Here is a 25,959-nt window from a genome sequence, read left to right on the forward strand (position 1 = left end):
TGAAAGATATAATAGCTTTATTGCAAATCAAAACATCAAACATTTGCAAATTTTACATAAACATGTGGCCATGTATCCACATAACAAAACCCCAAGTGTGAAACTTGTCTCAATCAGTAAAAATCCAGACAGGTTCATGTTAAGCCTTTAGCATTTATTTTTATGTCAAAGTTTTAAAATAAAGTAGCTCTCCTAAAAGTTATTCTCACTGAAGTCTTGTTTCAAGTTAGAATAAACACTTCATTGGCTTCAAACATTAACTTTTGTTTATTTTAAAACATATTCAGATAATTGTCAATTTTGGCCAAATGGAGGCTTTTTCTGTGACCCATTTCCAAATTCACAAATTCTGGTCCATCTACTCTTCTAGTAGCCTGGAATAACTTACCAGTTGGCATTTATATTATTGGAACCAACTTGAACTATTTTATGAATAAGCCAGATGATAAATATTGCTTGGTTTGAAACAAATGACTATGTATTCAGAGATACAAGACTCAGAACAAAGTGCTTGCATTTTCTATAGTTTATATCAAACTAGATGGGCTCTTAAGCAATCAGCCTGGACTCATCCATCTGGAGTAGCCAGACTGTGAATACAATGACTCTAGCTGCCTTCCACATGTGGTCAGAAGGCTATATTAAGATAAGTCACTGTTAGTAATGAAGACAGCCAAAAGCCTTTTTAAGAAACCATTCAGCTATTGAATAACAGACACTCTCATAAACGGAATTTCAGGGAAACGTAAAATGAACAATCCTGTTCAAGGCTGTCAAAATTATTTTCTGCATGCTGAGATGTTATTCACACACATACAGACTGCATGCAGGTAATCTATTTATTTTTGAATTCCAGACTGTTTTCTAGCAAAAACAATTGCAGTTAATTACAATATATAGCAAAGCATCTCTCTATCTTTGGTTCCATGTCTCAGAGTTATTTTTTTTCCAAAAATAAATAGGCATGGCAGGAAAAATAATTCAACTATCTTAAGAGAAAGCCTAATATTTTATAAAAATTAAGCAAAAAATATATGTGATGTTCTTTAGACTTTTTTTCTAATTATCTCCCTTAATATCTAACACCAGTGCATTTTAATATTAAAATGACTGTGCACACTGTATTTAACTATACAGCAGAGACACAAAAAAAAATGTCAAAAAACAAAACAGTACTTTCTCTTAAAAATAATTTAGGAATTATGCACTCTAAAAATTTATGGCAAAGTAGAACTGCTGATATGTTAATAAAACTGACTTTGAAGGAGCATTAAGAAAAGGAAACAAAGATGTAGTAATACTCGCAAATCCTAGAGATGGCAAAAAAAAAAGTGAACACAGTACCCAAACTCTCCCATTTCTGGAAAATATATGTTAGAATTGTTCAACAACTTTTTAAAAGTAATACCTATGAAAGTTTCCGGTTATGGTTTGGACTCTCAAGAGATTTAATGAGCTTCATTTGTTAATGGTTTCCGTCTCTTTTCAAATAAGATTTTTGCATCAAATAATTCTCTTTCCCTATATCCTAGGGATGGTCCCTTTAGATACTTTGCTTCAGCTGCCTTGTAATCTAATCCGTCAACAGCAGAAATTGAACAAATGATTGCTTCTGGCAGAAGAACTTCCAGGATAAATTTAATTTTATCATCTCTTATCAGAGTCAGCATTTTTTTATCTATTTGTTTGTAGATTTCTTGTAAATATTTCACCACCTCATCCAACTGATCTTCATCCTCAAAGTATGTTTCAATACAGGGAGTGAACCTATTTGCATTCAAAAATGACTTCAGCCACCTGGACCCTTTCGTGCCTTTTAAAATGGCTAGAAGATGATTCTCTGTTCCCTTTGCATTCACAATAAAGTCCACTAGGTTCTTGTTGGCTCGGTCCCGAGCAGCCTTCATTCGGTCAGGAAGAATTTTCTGGAAGGACATTTTCTTGGTCTGGGAAGTCACAACCATCTGTTCTGCAGAATTCTCATTATGCAGCTTTGGGAATAAGTTCCTAAAGGTGTCCTGTTTGATTACTTTTCTAAGTGGATAACTAATATCAGCAGCATAATACTCAAGGAAAGAGCCCGCAAAAGAACCACAACCTAGTCTAACTCTGTAGTCACAAATCAGCGAGATGCACCAGTCAATACTTTCACTGTATTCCTCCCTGGCTTTCTCCACTAGTGCTTGTTTCTCTTTACAATCAAATTTCTTTAATCTTCTAAAAGGCACCCTAATGCCTCTCTTTTCAGGATTCATGCTTGCCTCAACAAAAAGCACACTTGCTTTTCTCTCTTTTCGCCTGATGCTTTTCACCACTGCTGGCCAAAATGGATATTTTTGATATTTAAACCAGACTATCATTCCTGTTTCAAATGAACGAGGCTCATAATTAAAAACAAAGCGTGGAAGTTCTTCATCTTCGTCGTTGTCATCTAATATGGAAGTATCAATAGGATTTAGCTGTGCTGACTTATCAGAAGCTTGAAGTTCTTCCCCAAGCTCTTCAAAATCCAGTCTCTGAAGATTTCTTTCATTATTCATAAGAAGGAGTGAATAATCCAGGACACGGTTAGAGGCACTAAGTGAAACCTGACATTCCCAGGAACAACGCCTGGGCGATGCCGCAGCACCTGCTTCTGATTCCGCAGGTTGATTCTGGCTGGTACTTGAGCACGGATTTGAGGGGCCCTCTCCAGGATCTTCAATATTCTCTGAGAAGGTAGAGCATTCAGAGGAAACACCCAGGGTCTCTGGGCAAATATCCTGTGCCTCCTCTTTCACAGCTTTGGGCACAGTGAAGGTGTCTGATGGCCAAGTTGGAGTGAACTTTTCATCTTTAACGTATACATCCTCTTCTTTGATTGTGGAATACAGAGGCATAACTCCTGAGATATCAATCTTTTTCTTGCTTTCCTTTTCATCGTCATCTTCTGAAAGCGAAGGAAAAGTTTCATACCAGCTGGAGTTTTCTGATGACTTTGTTTCCATTTCACTTGCAAGAGTATCAGTGGTTGCATGCACCTGTGATTTATCATCACACAGGGAATCATTATTCTCTAAATTAGGTCCTAACGGGGACGTTGCATTTTCACTTTCCTCAAGACACTTTGATAAGTCTCCTTCATCTCCGTCATCTCCTTCATGCTTCCGATACTTTTTACGAGGGGGTGAATCAGAAAGCTTTTGTGGATCATTTTGAGACAGAGTAGTGGTTGCTTCTTCATCTGAACTGCTTGCTTGACTCAAATTTGTTCTTTCATTCAGAAGATCCAGTGCCACTTTTAGTGACCTTTCATAGGCTGTTTCCTCTCTAGGTGGAGCACTGACTTCTGACTGTGCTGCTAGTGAGGAGGCAATGGCTTCAATTTGAGATTTACTTAGAATCTTTGTTTCTGTGCTTTCCACTTTAATTTTTTCATCCAGTGAGAGTATTTGAACTTCTAGGGAAAATGTCTTTTTTCTCTTACTGTTTGATGACATCTCAGATCTAGACAAAACTTTTGCTGGCCATAACTGGTCTTTCCAATTGCACAGGACATACTCAGCATCCATTACGATTTAGGTTTGTGTGTCAAGAGATTACTATCAGAACTTGAGGTGTCTGGCTATTCTTGACACTGCTAAGGCAGTTTCTACCAAAAGCAATACTCTGACAAAGCCTCTTTTGTCTTAGAACTACAAAAGGTATACAGCTTGTGTGGCCTGTTCTTCTCCAGCTGAATTTCCCAAGGATGTGTGAACACGTTGTTTGAAGGGGACAATATGGAGGATACTAGAAGAGGGAAAAGGAAAAGAAGAAAAGTATCAGCAAATAAAATTGTTTTGCCAAGGTCGAAGTGAGCAGTTGCAAACAGAGAAGAGATAAAAGAAAGAACAATGTTTGGTGAGGAGAAAAATGCAACATAATGTAAGGTGGGGCATGAGAAGTGGAGAAATGGTTTTATAATATCTCAAATTCAAGAACATGCCCTTATTATTGCACATGAGTATTAAGGAGTAAATTTATGTACATACTGACAGAGGTGGAAGAGGCTGCAGTGGTGTGTCAGGGACTCTGTTATTAGATACCGTGGGACTTTGGTGCCCCTAATGTTTTACCTAGGGCAGTGGAACTCTACACTAAGATAAAATCTCATCTGCAATTTAGATATCATGTTTTTTTTCCTTCTTGTTCTTATTATTTTAAATTCTTTGTCTGTGATACTGTTATGCTATTTGGTTCATGTTGAAAGAATTCCTCTCAGGAAAACTGTGAGGTGGGGACAAGAGGAAAAGGAAATAACAATTACCCTGTGTCTACTCTGAGCCAGACTGTAGACCTTTGTTTGAATCCTCACATCGATCATCATGTGGACTTTTCCTTCTTTAAATATATAATTTTTCAACAGAACTTTAATTACATTCGATACGCTGTCTCATAATTCACAAATACAAAATATGTTTCATTGCTTTGTTTGCCGACTTCATAAAAATGGGTGTCTGGAGAAATTCAGGAAACCTGGCAAGTGCCATCTTGTGACCAAGACCAGAACTGCAGCCTCCCCAAGAAGTACGGAAGGCCTCAATCAGGATCAGATCCTTCTCAAGGGAGAAAGAAGGGTGGCAACTACATTTAGCCAGCTAGGAGCTGTCCCAAACTTCTGTAATTTTTTGTTCTAGGCTCAAGGGTTTTGTTGTGCGGGATTATAACAGGATTATAATGTCTTCAACTACAATAGTTCTGGTTATAAAAACATCCAGAAGCTTATTAAAAATTGAAAAGATACAAAAAGATATATGCAAAATAAAGTACAGCTCTATACAAATACTCACTAGGAATATTTTCTATCTTTCCAGAATTTTTTACATGGATAAATGAATGCATATCACTTCAAACCAACGTCAGATCTCAAAAGAAGAGTTTGAACATCATTCCACACAAAAAAGTATTTTCCACATGACTTTTTATGAATTACTTTAAATGAGGTTTTTCCCACATTTGCAACATTTTATGTCAATATTTTCCCTGGTGATGTAAACCAAGTAAATGAATAAATATATAGTAACAGTATTTTAAAAAGAGAGCCTGTCTCTCCAACCACACAAATAATCCCATTAATACTGTGGCAGACATGTTCTTCCCAGACTTGTTGCAAGTCCAGTAGTAGCATACATATGTGTCACTAACATACATGTTTAATTTTAAGAGAGATCATATGATAAATGCTATGCTATAATTTGCTTTGCTCACTTCATCTTATTTCTCAGACATTTCAAATCACTAGATGTAGAAGTTCATGTTTCTATTCTCCAGTATTCAATTGTATGATTACACCAAGCTGGATAATCATTTTAAGAAGTGTTTATAGAAACAAACCACTCTATCTCACTGTCAGACCACAGCCCTGCTGACCACAGCCATACCTGTGGTCTGGAAGAATGTGTTGCAAGGAGAACACATGCAGGACTGTAGCCAACACAGCAACCAGGTGACATGGATTTGATCAGGTCTAGGAAAATTTCCACTATCGGCAAAAAACAAGGTATGTTTGCATGTCTGCATGTGTCTATGAGTTCTTATGTGTTTGAAACAAAATGGGCATGTTGTTTCAGTTTTATTTTTCTTTCATGATTATAAAAATAATCATGGGGAAATCTACTCTAAAGAGGCTGAAACAGACTGAAAAATAACACTAAAATAGTAACCTGACCACCCAGAAATGCTAATATAGCAGTTTATTTTCTCCCAAATTATCTTCTAATCACACATATATATACACGCATGGGGTGTGCAAATGGCTTCACTCAACTACATACATGTTCCCCTTTCCATACGCATGTGCAGATGACACATACATAATCTTTCTATATGGCAATTGATTTACAGTATTTTCCCCCAAGCTGTCAAATATTTTTATCTATCATTTTTTGTGTGTAAATAAATGAATGCTTAAAAAGTCAAAGAGTAACAGAATGTCTAACAATATAAACATGGGATGCCAAGTCAATAAATTAGCATGAACAGCCATGCTGCACAGAAGCCTTAATATAGAGGCTGTAATCTGATCACCCCTTCTCTTATTGTGTACTTTTAAAGCATTGGGAGATACAAAATTTCCAAAGGATCAATTCCTTCAAAACATCAGCAATTCTCTCAAAAGCACACACCCTTCCCACCACTCTAAGACCACCCTCCCTATTTTCCTCATCTTTACTCTAGGGCCCTGAGAAGCCCCTAGAAAATAACTAGCTTTCAGACAGCCATTACCTTGAAGCTTCTTGTCAGCTGCAGACTGGTGAAATGCAGCTCCTCCCTCAGGACTGGCCAGGCACAGCTCACTTCCAAGCTTCTCAGAGAATGCTCCGCCCCCTCCCTGTGATGGGGATGACAGAAGGCGCCTCCCTGAATTGGAGAAGGGAGAATTGCCAAATTAAACTGCTGAAGTATGAAAGGGTAGAGATGGTTTATTTTCCCAAGAAAGTTTAAAGTGAAATGGCAACAAGTGTCTGTTTAATTTCCATTCAAGTCTGAGGGAGTGTGATTTTTTTTATAAAAAGAGGTTAGCAAACCACTTTATTAAAAAACAAAAATCTAGTTTAAAATATTCCTAACATATTTTTTTCCTTGCCTTCTCTGGCACCTTACCTTTGCAGGTAGATTTTACAACCCAGCTGATAAACCTCCATTAAGATAGCTCATTAAGAGGGCGCCTGGGTGGCTCAGATGGTTAAGCATCTGCCTTCGGCTCAGGTCATGATCTCAGGGTCCTGGGATCGAGTCCCGCATCGGGCTCCCTGCTCCTTGGGAGCTCTGTTTCTCCCTCTGCCTTTCTCTCTCGCTCTGTCTCTCATGAATTAAAAAAAAAAATCTTAATAAAAAAAAAGATAGCTCATTAAGATCTTGATTGGGAATGCACTAAACCTGCACATTATTTTAGAGAGAATGGCTTCTTTATAATTTTTTTTTCTGTTTCTAGGACATAGTAAGTCTTTCCTTTTATTCAGTTCTTCTAAATGCTTTAGGAAAGTTTCAGAGAATTCTTCACAAACATGGATATTTTTGACTAAAGGCAGAAAAATCCCTGGTTTGGCCAGAAAGTACCCATTTCACATACCCTCATCAATAATTGGAAATTCCTCCTTCTTATATTTTGTTGGTATTTTTCAATTCAGGCAATTCAATGTGGTGATAATTAATTTTTAAGAAAAATTTACATGTCTTTATTTGTATGTCTGAAATGTATTTTGTAGATTTTGTTCATTAAAATTCTCCTGTCTGAATTTAAATTTGAATTTCTGACTTAACTTAGAAAGCCAATTTTTTATATCATTAGTGATAATTTTGGGAACGAAGATACTTAAGGATGAAGTGTTTTATTTGGCCTCTGTATCATGTAGCATAAAACATATATATTATAAAAATCCACCTTTATATAAGCTTTAATACTGGAACAGTAAGTACCAATAAATTAGTGAAGATCATCTCTAGACTGGTATTATTACTGAGGGCTCTAATAATTAGAGTATGTAATGTTCTATACTATAAACAACCCCTAAATCTCTGTGGCTTAGCCACAGAAGTTTATTTTCCTGATGTCAAAGTACAATGTAGGTCATCAAGTGGCTAGAACGGGAAGGGATCGCTATTCCTATCAGTCATTAAGAGATTCAAACTTCTTCCATCTATGACTGTACCATCTTCTTTAGCCTTGAAGTCCTCCACTGCGTTTTTTGCACGTGGCTAGCAATCTTATGGAGAGGGAGGCTGGAGAATCCTGTGGCAAGTTTTAGGGGCAGGGCTGGCAAACATGACTGCTGGTCACAGTCAAGTAGATAAAACTGCCATAGAGGCCAGGGAAAGCAGTCTCCCTGTGTCCCAGGAGGAAAATGAAACCGTTTGGTGAACCCCGTAGCATTCTCTCTGCCACAGAAAGTTTTCCCTTTCAATCTTTTATAGATTTCCTTTATTCGTTTAATACGTTTTTTGTTTTTTTTTTTTGTTTGTTTGTTTTTTACAACCATGTATCATAGTTATAATGACTGGGACAGAAACTTCTAGTTGCTCACCCTAAGTCTACTGCTTGCATTCGTCCTCATTAGCAGAACCCCAGTTGCATTCAAGGTGCAATATAAACTCTTAAAATACTACTTTTCCCAGACTCCTTTACCATATAAGCCACTGTCATAGGGAATTTCTTGCCAAAGAATGTAAGCAGAAATACTTGTAAAGATTCCAGAGAAGGTACCTCCAAATGGGGTAAAGAGCCAACTAGGGCTTTTTTCACTTTGCCTCTTTCTCTTGCTTCCCCCTTAGAATTTGACCATGATAGAATTCAGATAGTCATTCTGGACCAAGTGACTTAGAAAAAGGATGCAACTCACTAGGGGTGCTAGATCCTGAACCCCTGAGTGGAGCCAGCTCTTTCCAAACACTTTAACTTAGTGACACAATAAACTTTATCTTATCTAAGTCACTGTGTTTTCCAGTCTCTCCTTCTAGTATAGAACAAAATAGTTGATCTTGCAATCATTAACAAAAGTGATATCATTAGTATTACAGAATTAATCTTTTCAAAGCTTTCAAAATATTACTATATAATTTAAAGAGGATTATCAGGCCAATGTAAATATGTCTTTATTTAAATAAAGACATATTCAATTATATATATTTTATAATGAAATATTTCTTATTCTGTCGTCTCATCTCACATGTTTGGAAAAAAAACAAATGCAAATAAAGTAAGGTCATTACATCAAAACCATAATTTCTTTGTCTATTTTCTATATTGCACATAAACCAGGAAATGCTACGCTACCTTGCTATTTTCCAAACAAAATGCAAAGGAAAAAACTAATTCCTTGGACAATATTTTATATTTCACTGTTCTGTAGAGAGAAGGGGAGAAGAATGATAATCAATAATAATAAAGGCTGTTACTACTATTATTATAATGAAGATAGAAAATAATTATAGATCTAATAGTATCTAAACCTGTTCCCAGCACTTGACATATTATCTCATTTAATAATCAGATAGTTATTTCATGGAGAAGAGTTCCATAACCAACTCATTCTGCATAACAGCAGCAGTATTATTCATAATAATGACAAAGATTATAGAAGCCAAAACTGTTTCTAACCATGTGCCACGTGCTCTGCCAGGGGCTCTGTATACACCATCTCCCTTGACCCTCACAGACTCTCGTTAGGTGGGTATTACGAGTATTCCCATTGCATAGATAAGGCTTTAGAGATTAATGAATGTTTACCAGGATATCTAGAGAGCATGTGGTGCACAGAACTTTAATCCAGGTACTCTGACTCCAGAGTCCATGCTCTTAATCACTAAGATACACTGTACCTACCTCATTGCAAATGGAAAAGGCTCTGTAAATGTGGCTGGATGAATAGGTGAGTTAATTAATGAATTTGAAATAGTTATGTATTGGAAGTCACTGGAACTTAAAATTCTGTACCTGGTTCTGCATCTAATTTAACATAAAGTTGTCTTATATAACCTAATATAATTATGGGAATGAGAGACATCACGTTTGCTGAATTCTATTGATTAGAAACAAGTCACAGGTTCTACCCACACTTCTCAAGAGTGGGAGATTACAGAAGGAGATGGGCCGCCTAGGTTGTCTGCCACAATACTGTATGATTCCATTTATATGAAATTTTCAAAAAGAGGAAAGTATAGTGATGGTGACATGATCATTGGCTGGCAGGAATTATAGGTAGGGTGAGGGTGTGACTATATACAAGGATAGCACAGAAAGATGTGGGGTGATGGAACTCTTCTGTATTCTGACTGTGGTAGTGATTATATGAATCTATACCTGTGTAAAATCCAAAGAAGTATATACAAAGAAGTGATGTATTATATATGATACTATAAAATATGGTTTTAATGGATAATTTAAAAAATAAAATTTAAGTAGAAACATTTCATAACCATTATATAAAAATCTACTTTTTATAAATATGCTTTAGAAACCATCTGCTTCTTCCTAAAGCATATTTAATAACAAAGAAAACAAAAATAACCCATACATAACATTATTAGAAAGTACCAGGTCTATTTCCAATTAGGATATGAAAAACCACAAGAGAATATCACCCATAAGTAAACAATGATAAAAATCTAGATAATCTACAAAACTGTAACATTCCTTGAGCCCATCAGAGAACTCTGGTAAACTGACTTACAAAGGGTGACTAGAGGGACACATGCACTCTTTCACTTTTGGCAAAACATGGGACAGAGGTGGCTGTCATGCAAGCAGGTAAAAAGAAATCAGCTGAAATTTTAATGAATTCTTAAATTCTTACTGGGCTAGTGTAGTTTGGAATATCTGGCATCCCAGACACTTATACACTCACTCACTGCCAAGTTCTTTTTCACAGTCCTTAACCAGAAGCACACATACATGACTAGGGACAAAGCAGGAGATCAAAAACAGCCCATGTCAGTGGTTGAGGTATGCAGGGGGCAATAAGCTATTGCTGGCAGACAGACAGCCCCACACACTTATCCAAACCCTTCTATTGTGAGAAGCAAAAGCCTTAAGTCACTAGAAGAGAAGCAACAAACCTTTCCCTGTTAGGTACAGGTAAAAATCCACTGCTTCTGGGGGAGGGGTAAAAGTAAAACCCATGTGCCCAGGGAGGGGGAGACAGGAAATCTTCCCATCCCCAGGACAAAAGCAGAGATCCTTTGCTGCTGGAAGTGGGTGGGGTGGGGTGTGGAGTAGGAGTAAAAAACCTCCGCCCTTGAGGTGGGGTACGAAACCCTTAGGCCCACGGTCCTACATGAATAAAAGCAGTGGTCATATCTCTCACCAAAGACCAACTCCAGGTACAAATCCGAGGTTAGCTACCATGCGGAGAGGAAAGAATGCTGAGAAAGGACAAGTCTCAAGGTCCAGTTGCACAAGGCCTCCATAAGGTTGAGTCTGGACAGGACATCAAAGAGCACTCCCTGCCTCACCAAGAGGCTAGCACCTAATAATAACAGGAGCCTACTGCTGCAAAATAGGCAAGAGTGTGCAGAGAGAACCCCCTTCTAGTGGCACAGATGTGAAGAGACTGCTGAATATAGGGTGGAGAAAAATCATTGAAAAAAATCTTCTGGCACACCAGGCTCCACTCTAAGCAAAATAATGTACCCTATGCAAGCCAGATGATAATAGTGAAAAAAGAAGGATACAATCTCCAACATATTTTAATACCAGCATTAACCCGATACCAAAACTAGGAGAAAAAAAAAAAACAACATAACAAGTAAACTGCAGATCAATGTCTCTCATAAATAAATACATGGATCCAATGATGTTAGATATAGAAATGATACAGAAAATGATCTAGAAAAAGTCCAATGATATGGAAAAAGGATAATATATCATGACCAAACGGAGTTTATCCTGGGAATGTAAAGATAGTTATACATTTGCAAATCAATGTAATTCACCATATCCAGACTGAAGGGGGGGAAAAAAGATCATCTCAATTGATGCAGAAAAAGCATCTGACATAATTCTATAAACACTCATGATAAAAAAGCTCAGAAAGCTGGGAATTAAATGGATCTTTCTCAATCTGATCAAGGGTATCTATTAAAAAGCCTGAAGTTAACATCATACTTAATGGTGACACATGGAATGTTCTTCCCCTAAAATCAGGAACAAGGAAAGGATGTCTGCTCTTACCCCTACTATTCTACGTTATATTGGAGATACTAGCCAATACAGTAATGCCTGAAAAGTAAATTAAAGGCATACATATTGGAAAGGAAGACATAAAACTGTCTTTATTTGCAGACATGATGATCCATGTAGACAATCCCAATGAATTTACCAAAAAAAAAAAGCTATTAGACCTAATAAGGAAGTTTATCAATATCATCAGATGTAAGATCAATATAAAATAATTTATTTCTATATAGTAAAGTTTGGATGTTTTAAAAAATACCACTTATAATAATATCATCAAAAAACAGGAAATACTAAGTTAGGACAAATCTAACAAATATGTACATACTTGTATGCTGAAGACTTCAAAAAATTGATGAAAAATATTAAAGAAGACCTAAATAAATGAAGAAATATATCATGTTCATTGACTGAAAGATTAACTATTTTTAGGATGTAACTTCTCTCCAAACATATCTATAGAATCATTGTAATCTCAACTAAAATCCCAGCAGACTTTTTGTAGAAATTGAAAAGATATCTCTACAGTGTATACGGAAAAATAATGGAACTAGAATAGGCAGACCACTTTTGGGAAGGAAATACCAAAGTGGAAGATTCATGTTATCTGATTTTAAGACAACAGCTATCAAGGGGGGCCTGGGTGGTTCAGTTGGTTAAGTGTCTGACTCTTGATTTCAGCTCAGGTTGTGATCTCAGGGTCATGAGATTGAGCCCTGCGTTGGGCTCTGCACTGGGTGTGGAGCCTGCTTAAGATTCTCTTTCCCTCTCCCTCTGCTCTTCCTTCTCCTCTAAAAAAAGGACTACAGCAATCAAGCATATTATTAGCTATCAATTATTATTATAGTGTATTACACTATAAAATAGACACACAGATAAATAGAACACAAATAGACCTGCAAATACGGTCAATAGGTTTTTAACAATGGTAATTAAATGGAGAAATGATGTTTTTTTTCAACAAATAGTGCTGGAAAAATTGGACATTGTATGTAAAAATATTCATCTTGACCCCTTACCTAAGACCATATACAAAAATTAATTCAAAATGAATTACTGACCTACATGTAAAAGTGAAAACTATAAAACTTCTAGAAGAAAGCAAAGTAGGAAACCTTTGAGACCTTCATTTAAACAAAGATTTATTAAGACACAAAAAGTATGCACCATAAAAAATTTGATAAATTGCACTTGAAAACTTCTCTTAAAAAATAAAATGAAAATCCACAGGATATATTTACAAAACACATATCTAATAAACAGCTTTTATTCAGAATATACAAAGAAATCTTATAATCCAATAATAAGATTAACAACCTAGTAAAAAATGGGCAACCAATTTAAATAGACCATCATCAAAGAAGATATATGAATATCAAATGAACACATCGAAAGATGCCCAACACTATTAATCATTAGGGATATGCAAGCAAAACCACAGTAAGACATCACTAACACCTTTATAAGAATGGCTAATATCAAAAAGAGAAAACACATGACAGTATCAACTGCTGGCAATGATGCAGAGCTACTAGAATGCATATATTGCTGTTGAAAATACAAGATCTCACAGCTACTTTAGAAAACACTATGGCAGTTTCTAATATAGTTGGACATATGCTTACCATGTAATCCAGGAATCCCACTCCTAGGTATTTACCCAAGAGAAATAAAAACTTATGCACAGACAAAGATCTGTTCTGGAATGTTTATAACAACTTTAATCATAATTACCAAAAATTATAAATCTACTCATGAGTAGATACACAAATTGTAGAATAACAGAATAACAAATAAACTACTGATACATACTTCAATATGGGTAAATGCCAGAAACATCATGCTAAGTGAAAGAAGCCAGATGTAAAAAACTATATATTATATGACTCCATGTAGAAGATATTTTGGAAGATAAAAACCTATAGGGACAGAAATTAGATCAGTGGTCACCAGGAATCAGGGTAAAGTGAGTACTGACTACAATGGGGCAAGAGAGAACATTTTGGAATTACAATAATATTCTATAGCCTGACTCTATTTGTCATTACATGACTACAGACCTTTGTCAAAACTCATCAAACTATATGCCTGAAAGAGTGAATTTAACTCTATGTAAATTACACCTCAATAAACCTGAGCCTTAAAAAGGCATCCAAAATCAGAATATAAGCTACATAAGAAGTTCATATTTTACTGAGAGAGTAATGGGAATATATATAGGAGTTTGATTTGTACTTTGGGTCATGAATACCAAAAAAGGTTGTGGGTTACACAAGGTATGTGTAAAAATATCTTCTGGAGCATACAAAGAATATGTTAGAAATTCAGTTTTTTTAAATATCTTTAATTTTTGCTAACTTTATTTCTGAACTTACTTTAAAATGTTGGGGGGTCACCTAAGACACATGACTTTTAATGCAGTTATGTATCTCTTTCTATAAATTTATATACTCACTCTTTCATTAGAAGTTAGTTAATTCAGGACAAATGTCAAGAATCCAGATGACATCAGCACCTTATGGTTTGTGAAACTTATCCTTATTGGTAGAGCCTTTAACTACACTGAAGTTCTCACATAGCACTCAACTATGAGGATGGAAAGAAAGGAAGGAGTAGAAGCCAAAGTGTCATAATCTGGAGACAGAGATCCAGTTAAGAATTATGTCCCCAGTGAGAAAGCAAAAGCCAAATAACATACGAGAGACAGTGTGGTTATAGAACAAACAAATATCAATATCTTTAGTGTAGAAGTTTCATATAAAAGAGTGGAAATGGTTCAGTTAGAACACTCGTAAAAACCATGAGGAGGACATGAGCGCTGGTAAAGCAAGGAATTATAGATACTTAATGGATATACAAAATATTGAATGACCCCCTAAAGCATAGGTACAAACAAACAACTGAAAACGGCTATAAACAAAGTTAAAATCTTATTATTAATGTTCTCTGGCTGAATGTCAGCCCACCGGAAGAGGAAGAACATCAGAAGAAAGCTTGCTAGGTAAAAGAAAACGCTAGCCAGAGAGTGAATTATTGCCAGAGCCAAAGGGACTCCATAATCTCTGGCCAAATGTATGTGAACGTGATAGAGAGGGGAAAAAAGAAAAAAATACCAAACAGTGACCTAGAGGTCACATGAAGATAAACCTGCCATGTCTGGAGATTTTGTATTCTCCAGGTAATGCTAAGACCTACATAGTGCCAATGGCTGAAGCTGCTAGGAAATTAAGATTCAGGATGATGGAATGGGAAATATATTAAAAGAAATAAAATAAAGTTGATGAGGACCTCACAATTGCATCATTAGAGCACATAGCAAACAAAGCTTGACTACAATCTAAGTACTGAAGTAGAAAGACTAAGCTATAGTGTTCTTGGGATTAACAAGAAAAGAGAAGGACCAGTTAAAATAATTTGTAAAAACTTCAGTAACAGTCAAAGTGTGCAGCAAGGAGTAGATAAGAACATGAGCAAGGCAAAATAAAAGAAGTTCAAAATGAATCACTGAAGATCTGAATGTGTGTGTGATTGATTGGTACATCTGGATATAGAGTAGAAATCAATCAGTGAACTCTGAATCATTTAGAAAAATCCTTAGGTCATTGGGCTGTGTCTGACTGCCCAGGTAACCACAAAAACTGCGATTTTAGAGGCCTCTATTGCCTTAGGGCTACAAAAGAGTTTTCTCATTCAGTGTTTATACATATCCTCCTGAAAACTTGGGGGGAAGCTTGAGTAAGTGATTTGAATGGGAGATAAGAAATATTCACTTAAGTGAGGGAGTAAGAAAATAGTCACTTAAAGAGAAGGCAAAGAGAAAAGAGAATAAGCAAAGGGATTTCTTCTGTCAAAGGAGAAGGAAGGTGGGCAATGAAAACAGAGAAGACATACAAAAAGATGAATATATACCTGGCACCAAAGAAACACTGCGGTTGGGGAAAAATATTTGAAAATTCAGAAAAAGAGAAGTAGTTCTATAATGCCCCACTATGTAATCCTTATTATAGCTATTACATGTAAGAAATGAATGAGGGTGCATATGGTAGGAGATGGGGGGGTGTTGGGGAATGTGTCAGGGACACCATTTCTATTATTGGATATTTTGATACTTTGGGGCCTCTTGAGGTTTATTCTAGGGTAATCTTAACTTTACAAAAAAGATTTATTTATTTAGTTTATATTTAGAGAGAGAGCACACGACTGGGGGGAGGGGCAGAGGGAGAGGGAGAGAAGCAGACGCCCCGCTGAGCAGAGTGCCTGATGCAGGGCTCAATCTCACGACCCTGAGGTCGCGACCCTGAGATCACAATCCTGAGATCATGACCTGAGCTGAAATCAAGAGTCGGACGCTTAACCAACTGAGCCACCCAGGCGCCCTTAGGGTAATCTTAACTTTTTAAGGCTGCCAGTGCTGTCCTATCTACACAAGGCAGTCAGACACAGATACTGGCATTTGTGCCTCCTGGACTCAGACAACAGCACAATGACCTCATTAAGAAGATGAGCTTAAGAGTTAGATATTTGGAATGGCTGCCATAGCTACCTACCGATTAGGGTAGTTTTCAAGGATTTCTTGAGAGTCAGGCAGTTGGCAGAGACCCGCAAGTCTTCCATAAGTAGATTTCCATTTGTATAATTCCTTCCTAGAAGTTTAAGACAATTCTTTCCTAACACTAGATTTAAAATTTTAAATGTTATGGCTACCGAGCCAGAAAAAATAAAATTGTACTGTACATTCTCAACTTAACCATGTTTTAATGTGAAATGGGAAGAGCCTTACCCAATGTCACATGGATTGTGGAGGACCTGGTCCTGTGATCTCGTTGTCTTGATTCTCACTCCAGCTGCTTGTCCTGCAGAGCCTTCTCCCTGCTCAGCACTTCCGAGGTCGCACTGCCTTTCTGGGGCTCAACTGGTATCACATGCAGATTCCCCAGGTCGCGTGTATCTTTGATATTAACCTAGACTGTCCCAAAGGAAACAGGGAATCAAACCAATTCAATGGAAAAGGTGTAAAGAAACTTCCCTACCAAAACTTTAGCAGGCATGTCACTCTGAAATACAGGAATAAGACAAAATCTCATCTGTGATAGAGATGCCATGCTTATATTCCTTTTTTGTTCTTATTTGAAATGCTCTCTGTGATACGCTTGTTATTTGGTTCATGCCGATATCATCTCTATTAGCAAAAGGTGAGGTGAGGACAGAAGAGTAGGGAAATAACAATTGCCTTGTGTTTTTTCCATAGGCCGAATGCTACGTAGTTACTTTTAAAAAAATGCTTTCTGTTTGAGTTCTCACATCAGTCCTCAGGTGGGGCTTTTTTTCGAGACACGTAGTTTTCTTCAGTGAAACTATAATCACACTCTATATGTCGTCTCATAGTCTGGTAATACAAAATACGTTTCATGGCTTTGTTTGCACACTTCATAAAAATAGTTGCCTGGAGAAAATTTGGAAAATCTGGCAAGCGCCATCTTGTGACCAGTGCCAGAACTGCACTTTATTACTACCAGATACTTCTTATGGAAGGGTGGGAACTACATGCTGCCAAGCCAGCAGTTTTCTCAGGCTTCTAGAATATACCATGCTCAAATTTAGAGTTTTGTTATGCATTATGCAAAACATGGAATGCTAATGTCTTTACTTCCAATGGTCTGATAAAAAATTGCGTACCTACTGAAAATTGAAAAGACATGATTTATAAAAAGAAAGTATAATTCTAGAAAAATAATTAATATTGTTTCCTGAATATTTTTCCACAATCCTTATTTACAAATACACATGGATGCATATAATTTCAGACCAGCTTTTCACCATGCTCAAGCGCATGGTTTGAAAGTTTTCCCATATCAGTAAGTATTTTCATTGACTATGAATCACTTTAAATGTAATTTCCCCCCTAATTTGTAACATTTTATTCCAAACTTTTTTCTGCTACCATTAAAAAAATGACTAAATATATATTAATGATTATTTTTACATAGAGATAGTAAAGACTGTCTTATGTCTCCAACCACACAATCCCATTAGCAGGCAGCCTTCTATTTTTTTTGTGATTTTGTTAGACGTATAGTATTAAGGCAGTCTTTTATCTTTAAATGATATAGTATAGTGCTTGCCATTCTGCAATTTCCATTTTTCACCTAATACTACTTCTCAGACATTTTTTCAAATCACTACATGTTCATACTTCCCATCTGTCAGCTATAGAACATTCAATTGTATGGATGCACCATGCCACATGATATTTTTAAAACTGCTAATAGAAATAAACCAAATCCCCTGTCTCACTAATAAACTTAAAAGATACAGAAAAATAGTTCTTGCTGACCACAGCCATACCTGTGGTCTGAAAGAATGAGTTGCAAGGAGGACACATGCAGGGCGGTAGCCAACACAGCAACCAGGCTACGCGCTTGATCAGGTCCAGGAAAATTTCCACTATCGACAAAAGACAAGGGGGGTGGGGGGGTATGTTTGCATGTCTGTCGTGTCTGTGAACGTTTATGTGTCTGAAACCAAACAGGTACACTGTTGCAGCTTCGTTGTGCTCTTCTCATTATAAAAATAATCACGGAATAAAACAATTCTAAAAATGCTGAAACCAAATAAAAATGTATTTTGAAATCCCAGTAATCTGAACACTTCAGAGATGCTGACTGCTAGCATGGGAGTCTAGTTCTCTTTAAGGAAAATGCATATATTTTTCACAAATGTTATCACTCAACAGCATATCTGAATCTCTTCCACATTCATTCGTCTACATTTATACTTGTGTTTGTACATGTCAATCACTTTTTATGCTTACATTTTTCTATCAGTTACTTTTTGTGTACAATAATAAATGTTCACACAAAATATAATACAATCTGTAACAAAAATAGAAACATGGAATGCCATGTAAAAATTAACATGAACAGCATGCCTCACTGAAGTCTTAATTTAGAAGCTGTAATCTGATCGCCCATTCCCACATTGTGGACTTCATAAAATATCGAGAGAAACTGAATTTTCATGGGATTGATTCTGTAACAATAACAACAATTCTCCCCAAACCGTATTCCATTCCCACCTCTCCCAGGCAACAACGTTTTGTTTTGTTTTGTTTTTTTCCACTGTAACACCAAAACCCGAAGAAATTCCCAGAAAATAACTAGCTTTCAGACAGCCATTACCTTGAAGCTTCTTGTCAGCTGCAGCCTCGTGAAATGCAGCCCCTCCCCCAAGACTGGCCAGGCACAGCTCACTTCCAAGCTTCTCAGAGAATGCTCCGCCCCCTCCCTGTGATGGGGAAAGTAGGGGGCCTGTCCCTCAATTAGAGGGAGGAGAATCGCCAAGTTAACTGAAATTCACTTAAAGGGGAAAAACGTTCATTTTTAAAAGACTTGAAAGTGAAGTGGCAACATGTGTCTCTTTAATTTCCATTCAAACCACAGGGGTAAGGTGATTTCCTGAAAAGACCTAGCAAATCCACTTATCATAAAACAAAGACCCAGTTAAAAATAGCTCTTGCATATTTTTCTTGCCTTTTCTGGCACCTTACTTCTACAAGATTTTAAGACACAGCTGGTCATTGTCCATTAAAAAGACCTGTTAGGTCCTTGTTTCTGATCGCAGTGAATGAATACATTAATTTGTGAAGAATTATATCTCTACAGTTTTATTCCTCTGGCCCTGAGACATGGTGTGTCTCTTTACTCAGGTTGTCTCATTTATCCTTCAGAATGTTTTCTAGTTTTTTCAAGTACAGTCATTCCTTAAACATAAAACATCAATCAAAATCCTTAAAGAAAAGAGATCTGTATCTGAATATACTGAAATACAAAAATATGGTAAAAACACAACAAACCAAAGTTGAAAACAGAAGAACACACTTCATAAAACCGTTTTCAATTAAAAAAATCTCTAATCTAAAGCAGAGCTTCCAAATTAATAAGAAATAAACAGCAAAGTGGAAAAAATTGAGCAAGGGCTATAAATAGGTAATTCACAATATTCTGAGGGAATAGTTTTTCCCTGCTCCTATTTACTTCCTGTGAGCAAGCTCAAGTAATTCAACTACAGGTATCTCTCTCCTTTTTGTGCAGTTGCCAGCCTAGAGGCTGTTCGGTAGATTTGTTTAAATGTGGTGTTATAAGGCCCACTTGATTCTCACAATAATCAATGCCCTGCCACTTATCTTGACTGCAATTTATCTTAAGCTGACATTTTGGCTGCCATCTGCAACTCTATTTGTTTTATATCAATTTGTTCAGTGGAGAAAGGAAAGTGCTATTCGGTGGGGCTTTTCAAAACCCAAACATTCAAAATAAAAATTAAAAGTGAACGATACATGAAGGATACTCACCTTCCCTAATAATCAGGGATGCAAACGTGAACAGCAATGAGATTTTTCTACCTAGTTTCACTTACAAAGAAATGAAGAAATGATACAATGGACAGTTGACCAGAAAATGAGGAAATGGGCACTTTGGCTCATGTGCAAGGTCATGAAGCTGGGAAGAGGGCAAAAGAGAATTAAAGCCAAAGTCTATCTGACTCCCAAACAAAAGAATGTGTTCTTTCTCCACCAGTATTCACTGCCTCCTGGGCTTGGAATACTGACTCTTTGGTTGAACCAAGGATGGTGTCATTTACCTTCAGATTGTGAGGAAATTGGTGAATGTAACCCCAGAGTGAGCATTGCTTAATTTCATGTCCCTTCTGGTGAACACACTGGTGAACTACAACCGCCTTCAGTAACTACCGTACTTATCTATGAACTCTCCATCTTTGATGTACATTCACACTTCCACACAAATTAAAAAATATTTTTCTGCACTATGTTTTCACACTGATCCTATCTGCATGATAGCATTCACTTGGCCATGGAGTAGTTATGACATATCTCTTTTGTGTCGCAGGGCACAAGATATAGCTATCCCTGGGCAGTGGCTGAAAAATCAGTCGTTTGTTAGGTAGAGAAATGCCCCAGTTCATTCCATCCTCATTTACATTTGGCAACTCTTTGTTCTTGTGCTTTCGTTGTTTGCAACTTCTAATTCAATATGAGAAAATTGTTTCTCTACCCTCTCTTACTGAGCTTTTGTGTTCACAAAACGTGCCAGAAAGTAAGATTTAAACTTAGATTTTTAACTTTGAGGTTTCCCAGGAAGTGCTAAAACGTACACGGTGCCAATGGATCATTCAGAGGGTTAGTTCTCTTAAGATAATGTTATGCCAAGTTTAAAAACAACAGTAACAAAGTAAAACGTAAGTCATCCTGGTGAGACCCTCACAACCCCATCCTTTATCACAGTGAACAAGTAAACACAACTGCTGCCTCCTGCCCCCTCTGACTATTCAGGTTGGAGAAACAGAACTTCAGTATGACACAGCTCTTCCTGTAATTAGCAAACAAGAGAAAGAAAGCTAGCTGTCTGCACTGGGGACTCTAAAGGAAGAAGCCATCATTCTTCCATTCTTCCAGAGACACATAATGCAGGGTCAGACTGGGTCAAAATTATTCTGTTAGCCAATCTGAATAAAGGACATCAAGGGGTCTTTGGGGAGGAGATATGGATTTCTATCGGCAGACTCCAATGTCTAGCTTTTAAGAATTTGTCAGGGAGGCATTATGACAGAGTCACGTTTTTGAAGGGGTCGAATAGGCAGGCAGGCAGGCAGACAGGTGTGGGTTTGAGATCTTTATTAATTCAGTGGAGAGAAACATATCAAATCCTTGACAACTATGCTAAGTTGTCATCTCCCCACAGTAGATAGCATAGTTAAGAGAGACGCATGAGTCACATGTAACCTAGGTTGTCTAAATATTAAATCGTATTTAATGGTACATAAAAACGAGTTTATTACCTGTCTAAGTGTGTAGTAAGAGACAGATGAGACAGGAAGTACAGGAAAGGGGGCAAAAGAAGTCCTAATTTAACCACAGAGAAACTGAATTTGCACATGCTCAATCAGTGCAGCCAGATAGACAAGAAATCAATCAACAGATACACAATATGCTAGGGAAATCCTTATGTCACTCATCTGGTTGTAGCTGCCTGGGTTTCTAGAAAAGCAGTGTTTTTAAAGAACCCTGAACTCTTCTTATTAGGGCTAGTGAGTGGTTCTCACCTGCTTGTAGACTCTTATCCTTCTGAAACTTCACAAAAGAGCCTGAATAAAATATGTTCAATGGGTGACAACTGAATTAGATTAAAACATGGCAGAAAAGAAAAGGGATCAGATACAAAGTTTACTTTGCTAAGAAGAAAGAATGTGGACAATGAGAATGAAGATAAGATAAAAATCAGAAGAATGAATAGTGAGTATCAGCTGAGGTTAGAGACACGGAACATGTTTCGGGGGAGAGGAACAAAAACAGAGAAGAAAGATTATGATAACAAAGCCAATATCCTGTCTTTATCATTTCTATTGTACCGTAAGAAGGGAATGTGTGCCGGAGAGGCTTTGGCAGTGTCAGGGACATTATTTGTGTTCCTGGACAATTTGGGCCTTTTGGACCCCACTAGGTTATCATGAGGGAATGTGTGGCTTTGTGTTTTCTTTACTGCTAGTGCTGCCCCATCTGTCCAAAGCAACCAAAGATCTCATGGACCCAGACAGTAGGGTTCAGCACCAACCTCATTAAGAGTATGACTTCAGGAGTGAGAGATTCCTGATGGCTGCTGGGGAAGAATTAAATGTGTTAAACCACTATAATATACTATTCAAGAGAGTATACAGATGTCTATGTAAGGAGGGTCAGAAGACCTTAAGCAGGTTTTAAAGTATCTTTGTAACTCTGTTATCTAGTATGTGGTGATAACAACCTAGGTGTCAAGCAATGGAGAGTCAGGCCATTGGCTGAAAGCTCAGGTAGATACCCGAATAGACTCTTGCACAATTTTCTTCACAGTGGTTTAACACATGAGATTTTTTTCCTCCCAAATGAGAAACTATGACTCTTAATTACAGGATGGGGAACAAAATAAATTGTACTGCTAATTCTCAACCTAACATAATTTTAGTATGAATGCGGCTTTTAAGGTTCTCAATGCATTTTCAACGTGAAACATTTCATGAAATGGGAAGAACTTTACCCAGTATCACGTGGATTATGGAAGGTCTGGTCCTGTGATCTCGTTGTCTTGATTCTCACTCCAGCTGCCTGTCCTGCAGAGCCTTCTTCCTGCTCAGCACTTCCGAGGTTGCACTGCCTTTCTGGGGCTCAACTGGTATCACATGCAGATTCCCCAGGTCATGTATATCTTTGATATTAACCTAGGAGACTAACCCAAAGGAGACCGTGAATCGAACCAATTCAATGGAAAAGGTATAAAGAAACTTCTCTACCAAAACTTCAGCAGGCGCATCATTCTGAAACACAAGAAGGAGGTGAAATTTCATCTGTGATGTAGATGCCACATTTATCACCCTTTTGGTTTTTATTTGAAATGTTCTCTGTGATATAGTTGTTACTTGCTTCATACTGAAATGAGCTCTCTCATGAAAAGTATGATCTGGGTACAGGAAAGAAGGGAAATAACAGTTGCCTTGCGTCTTCTATATCTAAACCTCTGTAGTTACCTTTCAAAAAATGTGTTCTGTTTGAATTTCGTATCAGTCCTAGTGTGGGTGCTTTTTCTGTTATACATGTGAAAAACTTCAACAGAACTGCAATCACACTCCACATACTGTCTCGTAATCTGCTAATGAAAAATATGTTTCATTCCTTTGTTTGTCCACTTCATAAAAATGGTTGCCTGGAGAAAATTTAGGACACCTGGCAAGCGCCATCTTGTGGCTAGAAACAGAACTGCAGATACCCTGGTCCTTAGTGGGGAAGGGTGGGAACTACAGTTATCCAGACAGTAGCCTTCTTGGGCTTCTATGCTTTTTTATTTTCAATTTAAGAATTGTGTTGGACAAAAATGGAATAATAATTCCTCATTTTAATGTCTTTATTATAATATCTCTCATGCATATTGTATATCTTACTTCATCTTTTAATTTTTCAAAGAAAGCAAGTCTCCACAATAATGGTCAAAATATAAGGGTTTGCTCTCCATATTTCTAGATTTTTCCTACAGATTTTATAAATGTGCATGGTTTTTAAACAAGAATACGCTTTATCACCTCTCCACATCAATAAATATTTTCTTGCATCATCTTTTTGTGAATTACTTTTACAAGAGTTGTCTATATTTCTAAAATTTGATCTCATTTTCTCATAATGAAAATGGTTCAAGCTTACTCTTTTCAAAGTAAGATTTTTTTAAATGGAGAAATATGATATACAGAACACTGAAGTGTTCTGTCTCTCCAACTACATCTATATCCCCAATTAATAAAGTAGCATGCATATTTCCAGATTTTTCTGGCATATATTGTATTAATATAATACAGGTCATTCTGCAAATTTGCTTATTTTTGGAATATACCATGGACACCTTTTCTTATTATTTAGTTCATTGCATTAACTTATTCTTTTTACAGCTGCATAGTATTCAGCATTATGGATGCACTATCCTATGTGGCTATTCTATAATATGTTTAAAACATTTTTTGAATTATTTCTCAAGAATACATCAATATACAAATACATACCTTCTGCTTGAACCAAAGTCTGTACAATAGTCTAAATATCTGAATTGCAAGAAAAGCCCAAGCGACCAGATAAACAGCCTTGTCAGATCCACCTCCAGGTAAAGACAATGGAGTGTGTGTGGTGTCTATTTAAATATTTGTAACAAAATGGATTACTCCCTCTCAGCTCCATTATGTTTCCAAAAAACCCTAAAAATACATTGAATCTAAAGAAGAAAATACAAGCCATCATTACTCCAACCACCGAATTGTTTACATTTGAGTCTAATCCCTTTGATTGTTAACCTCATCATAGATATACTAGAATGTACTATCTGAGATTACATTTATTCACGCATATATTTGAAGATTTTTCCATGTTTATATATATTTACACATTTTGGAGAAGGTAGTTTTCTCCCCCATGTTTTAAAATTCTCTTCTTTATGCTGACAAGGTACTACATGCTAAGTGAAATGGGGAAGAAAGAAGTGGAAAATTTCCTCTCTTTTTTCCCCTAGATATCTTTTACTACTAGACATACTGTTTGTTGTGTTTTATTATATTAACACATGTCCATTATTCCTTAGCTTATGATTTTTCAGATATTTTTCTGATTATAGTAAAAATAGGAATACATATTCTTCTGATAGGTAGAGATGTAGACAAAGATAGCCCTCTGAACATCCATAAAAAAGCAATTCTTCTAAGGCATTGAGTATCCCCCTGACAAATAACCAAACTCCTAATTTTCAGAAGTATTTAAATCCGCACAGTTATACATTACTTCAGATTATTACCATATAAACTCCTTCACAACAGTAAGATTTGTTAGAAACACAATAAAACCAAACTAATATGAAAGCCAACACCCCCAACTAACTTCATTTGGGATTATCACAATCTTTTTTTTTTTTTTCAAAATAAGAAAGACTAATTTCTCAACTTTTGTTTCATCATTTATCCCTTGTTACCACTGCTTTTTGTCTGAAACCTAAAATGCCCTATTCAGAAGTTAGCTTTGGCCACTTCATGAAATATTTTTTCCGCAGGTGTAATCTGATCACCACCTCCCCCACTTTCAAAATGTGGACTTTTAAAATATCTGAAGGAATACAAAATCCAGACATTAATTCCCTTATAGAAACAACGACCCCCACGAAACGACACTCCTTTCCCTTTACTCCAAAGCAACAGTCCCTTCTTTTCTCACCTTTACTTGAAAGTTTCCAGAAATCACCGAAAATAACTAGCTGTTACGACAGCCATTACCTCCAAGCTTCTTCTCTTCGGCGGAAGCCTCCAAGTCTGTATGTAATGCGGCTCCTCCCTCAGGACTGCCGATCCACAGCTCACATCCAAGCTTCTGGAGAATGCTCCGCCCCCTCCCTGTGATGGAGAAAGCAGGAGGTCCTTCCCTCATTTAGAGGGAGGAGAATCACAAGTCAAACAGAAATACAGTTGAAAGAAAGAACTGGTTTTTTAAAAGAATTTTAAAGCGTAATGGCAACATATGTCTGTTCAATTTCCATTCAAACCCCTAAGGTGGGTGATTTCCTGAAAAGAAAAAAGAAAAAAAGAAAAGAAATAGAAGTAGCAAATTTCTTTTTCATATAATAAAGATGCAGTAAAATTTTCCTTACATGTTTTTTTCAGGCCTTCTCTTATACTTTGTCTCTGGTAAATTTGAAGCC

At 36.8% G+C, this 25,959-nt stretch overlaps 1 protein-coding gene across 3 annotated transcripts; it reads right to left on the minus strand.

Annotated features, from left to right (window-relative positions):
• On the minus strand, positions 1–25,611 carry PWWP3B (PWWP domain containing 3B). Of its 3 annotated transcripts, none has more exons than XM_035007148.1 (6): positions 25,479–25,611; positions 22,780–22,968; positions 18,871–18,976; positions 16,473–16,658; positions 6,247–6,381; positions 1–3,771 (listed from the first exon to the last, which is right to left on the minus strand). In XM_035007148.1, the coding sequence occupies exon 6, from the start codon at positions 3,549–3,551 to the stop codon at positions 1,449–1,451; it is 2,103 nt and encodes a 700-aa protein (XP_034863039.1). In that variant the 5' UTR covers positions 3,552–3,771; positions 6,247–6,381; positions 16,473–16,658; positions 18,871–18,976; positions 22,780–22,968; positions 25,479–25,611; the 3' UTR covers positions 1–1,448. The 3 variants fall into 3 exon arrangements, with proteins under 3 accessions (XP_034863039.1, XP_034862945.1, XP_034863121.1); XM_035007054.1 differs by having other exon boundaries at positions 18,871–19,005; XM_035007230.1 differs by lacking the exon at positions 18,871–18,976.
• Positions 25,612–25,959: the final 348 nt, after the last annotated feature.

This window comes from Mirounga leonina, unplaced genomic scaffold (genome assembly GCF_011800145.1).
Source record: "Mirounga leonina isolate KUSES-001 unplaced genomic scaffold, KU_Mleo_1.0 Mir_101222, whole genome shotgun sequence".
In the NCBI taxonomy this organism is placed as follows: domain Eukaryota; kingdom Metazoa; phylum Chordata; class Mammalia; order Carnivora; family Phocidae; genus Mirounga; species Mirounga leonina.

Bases quoted from the DNA above. Each gene is read 5' to 3' on its own strand.
- PWWP3B (XM_035007230.1), bottom strand. From the start codon at position 3,551: ATGGATGCTGAGTATGTCCTGTGCAATTGGAAAGACCAGTTATGGCCA.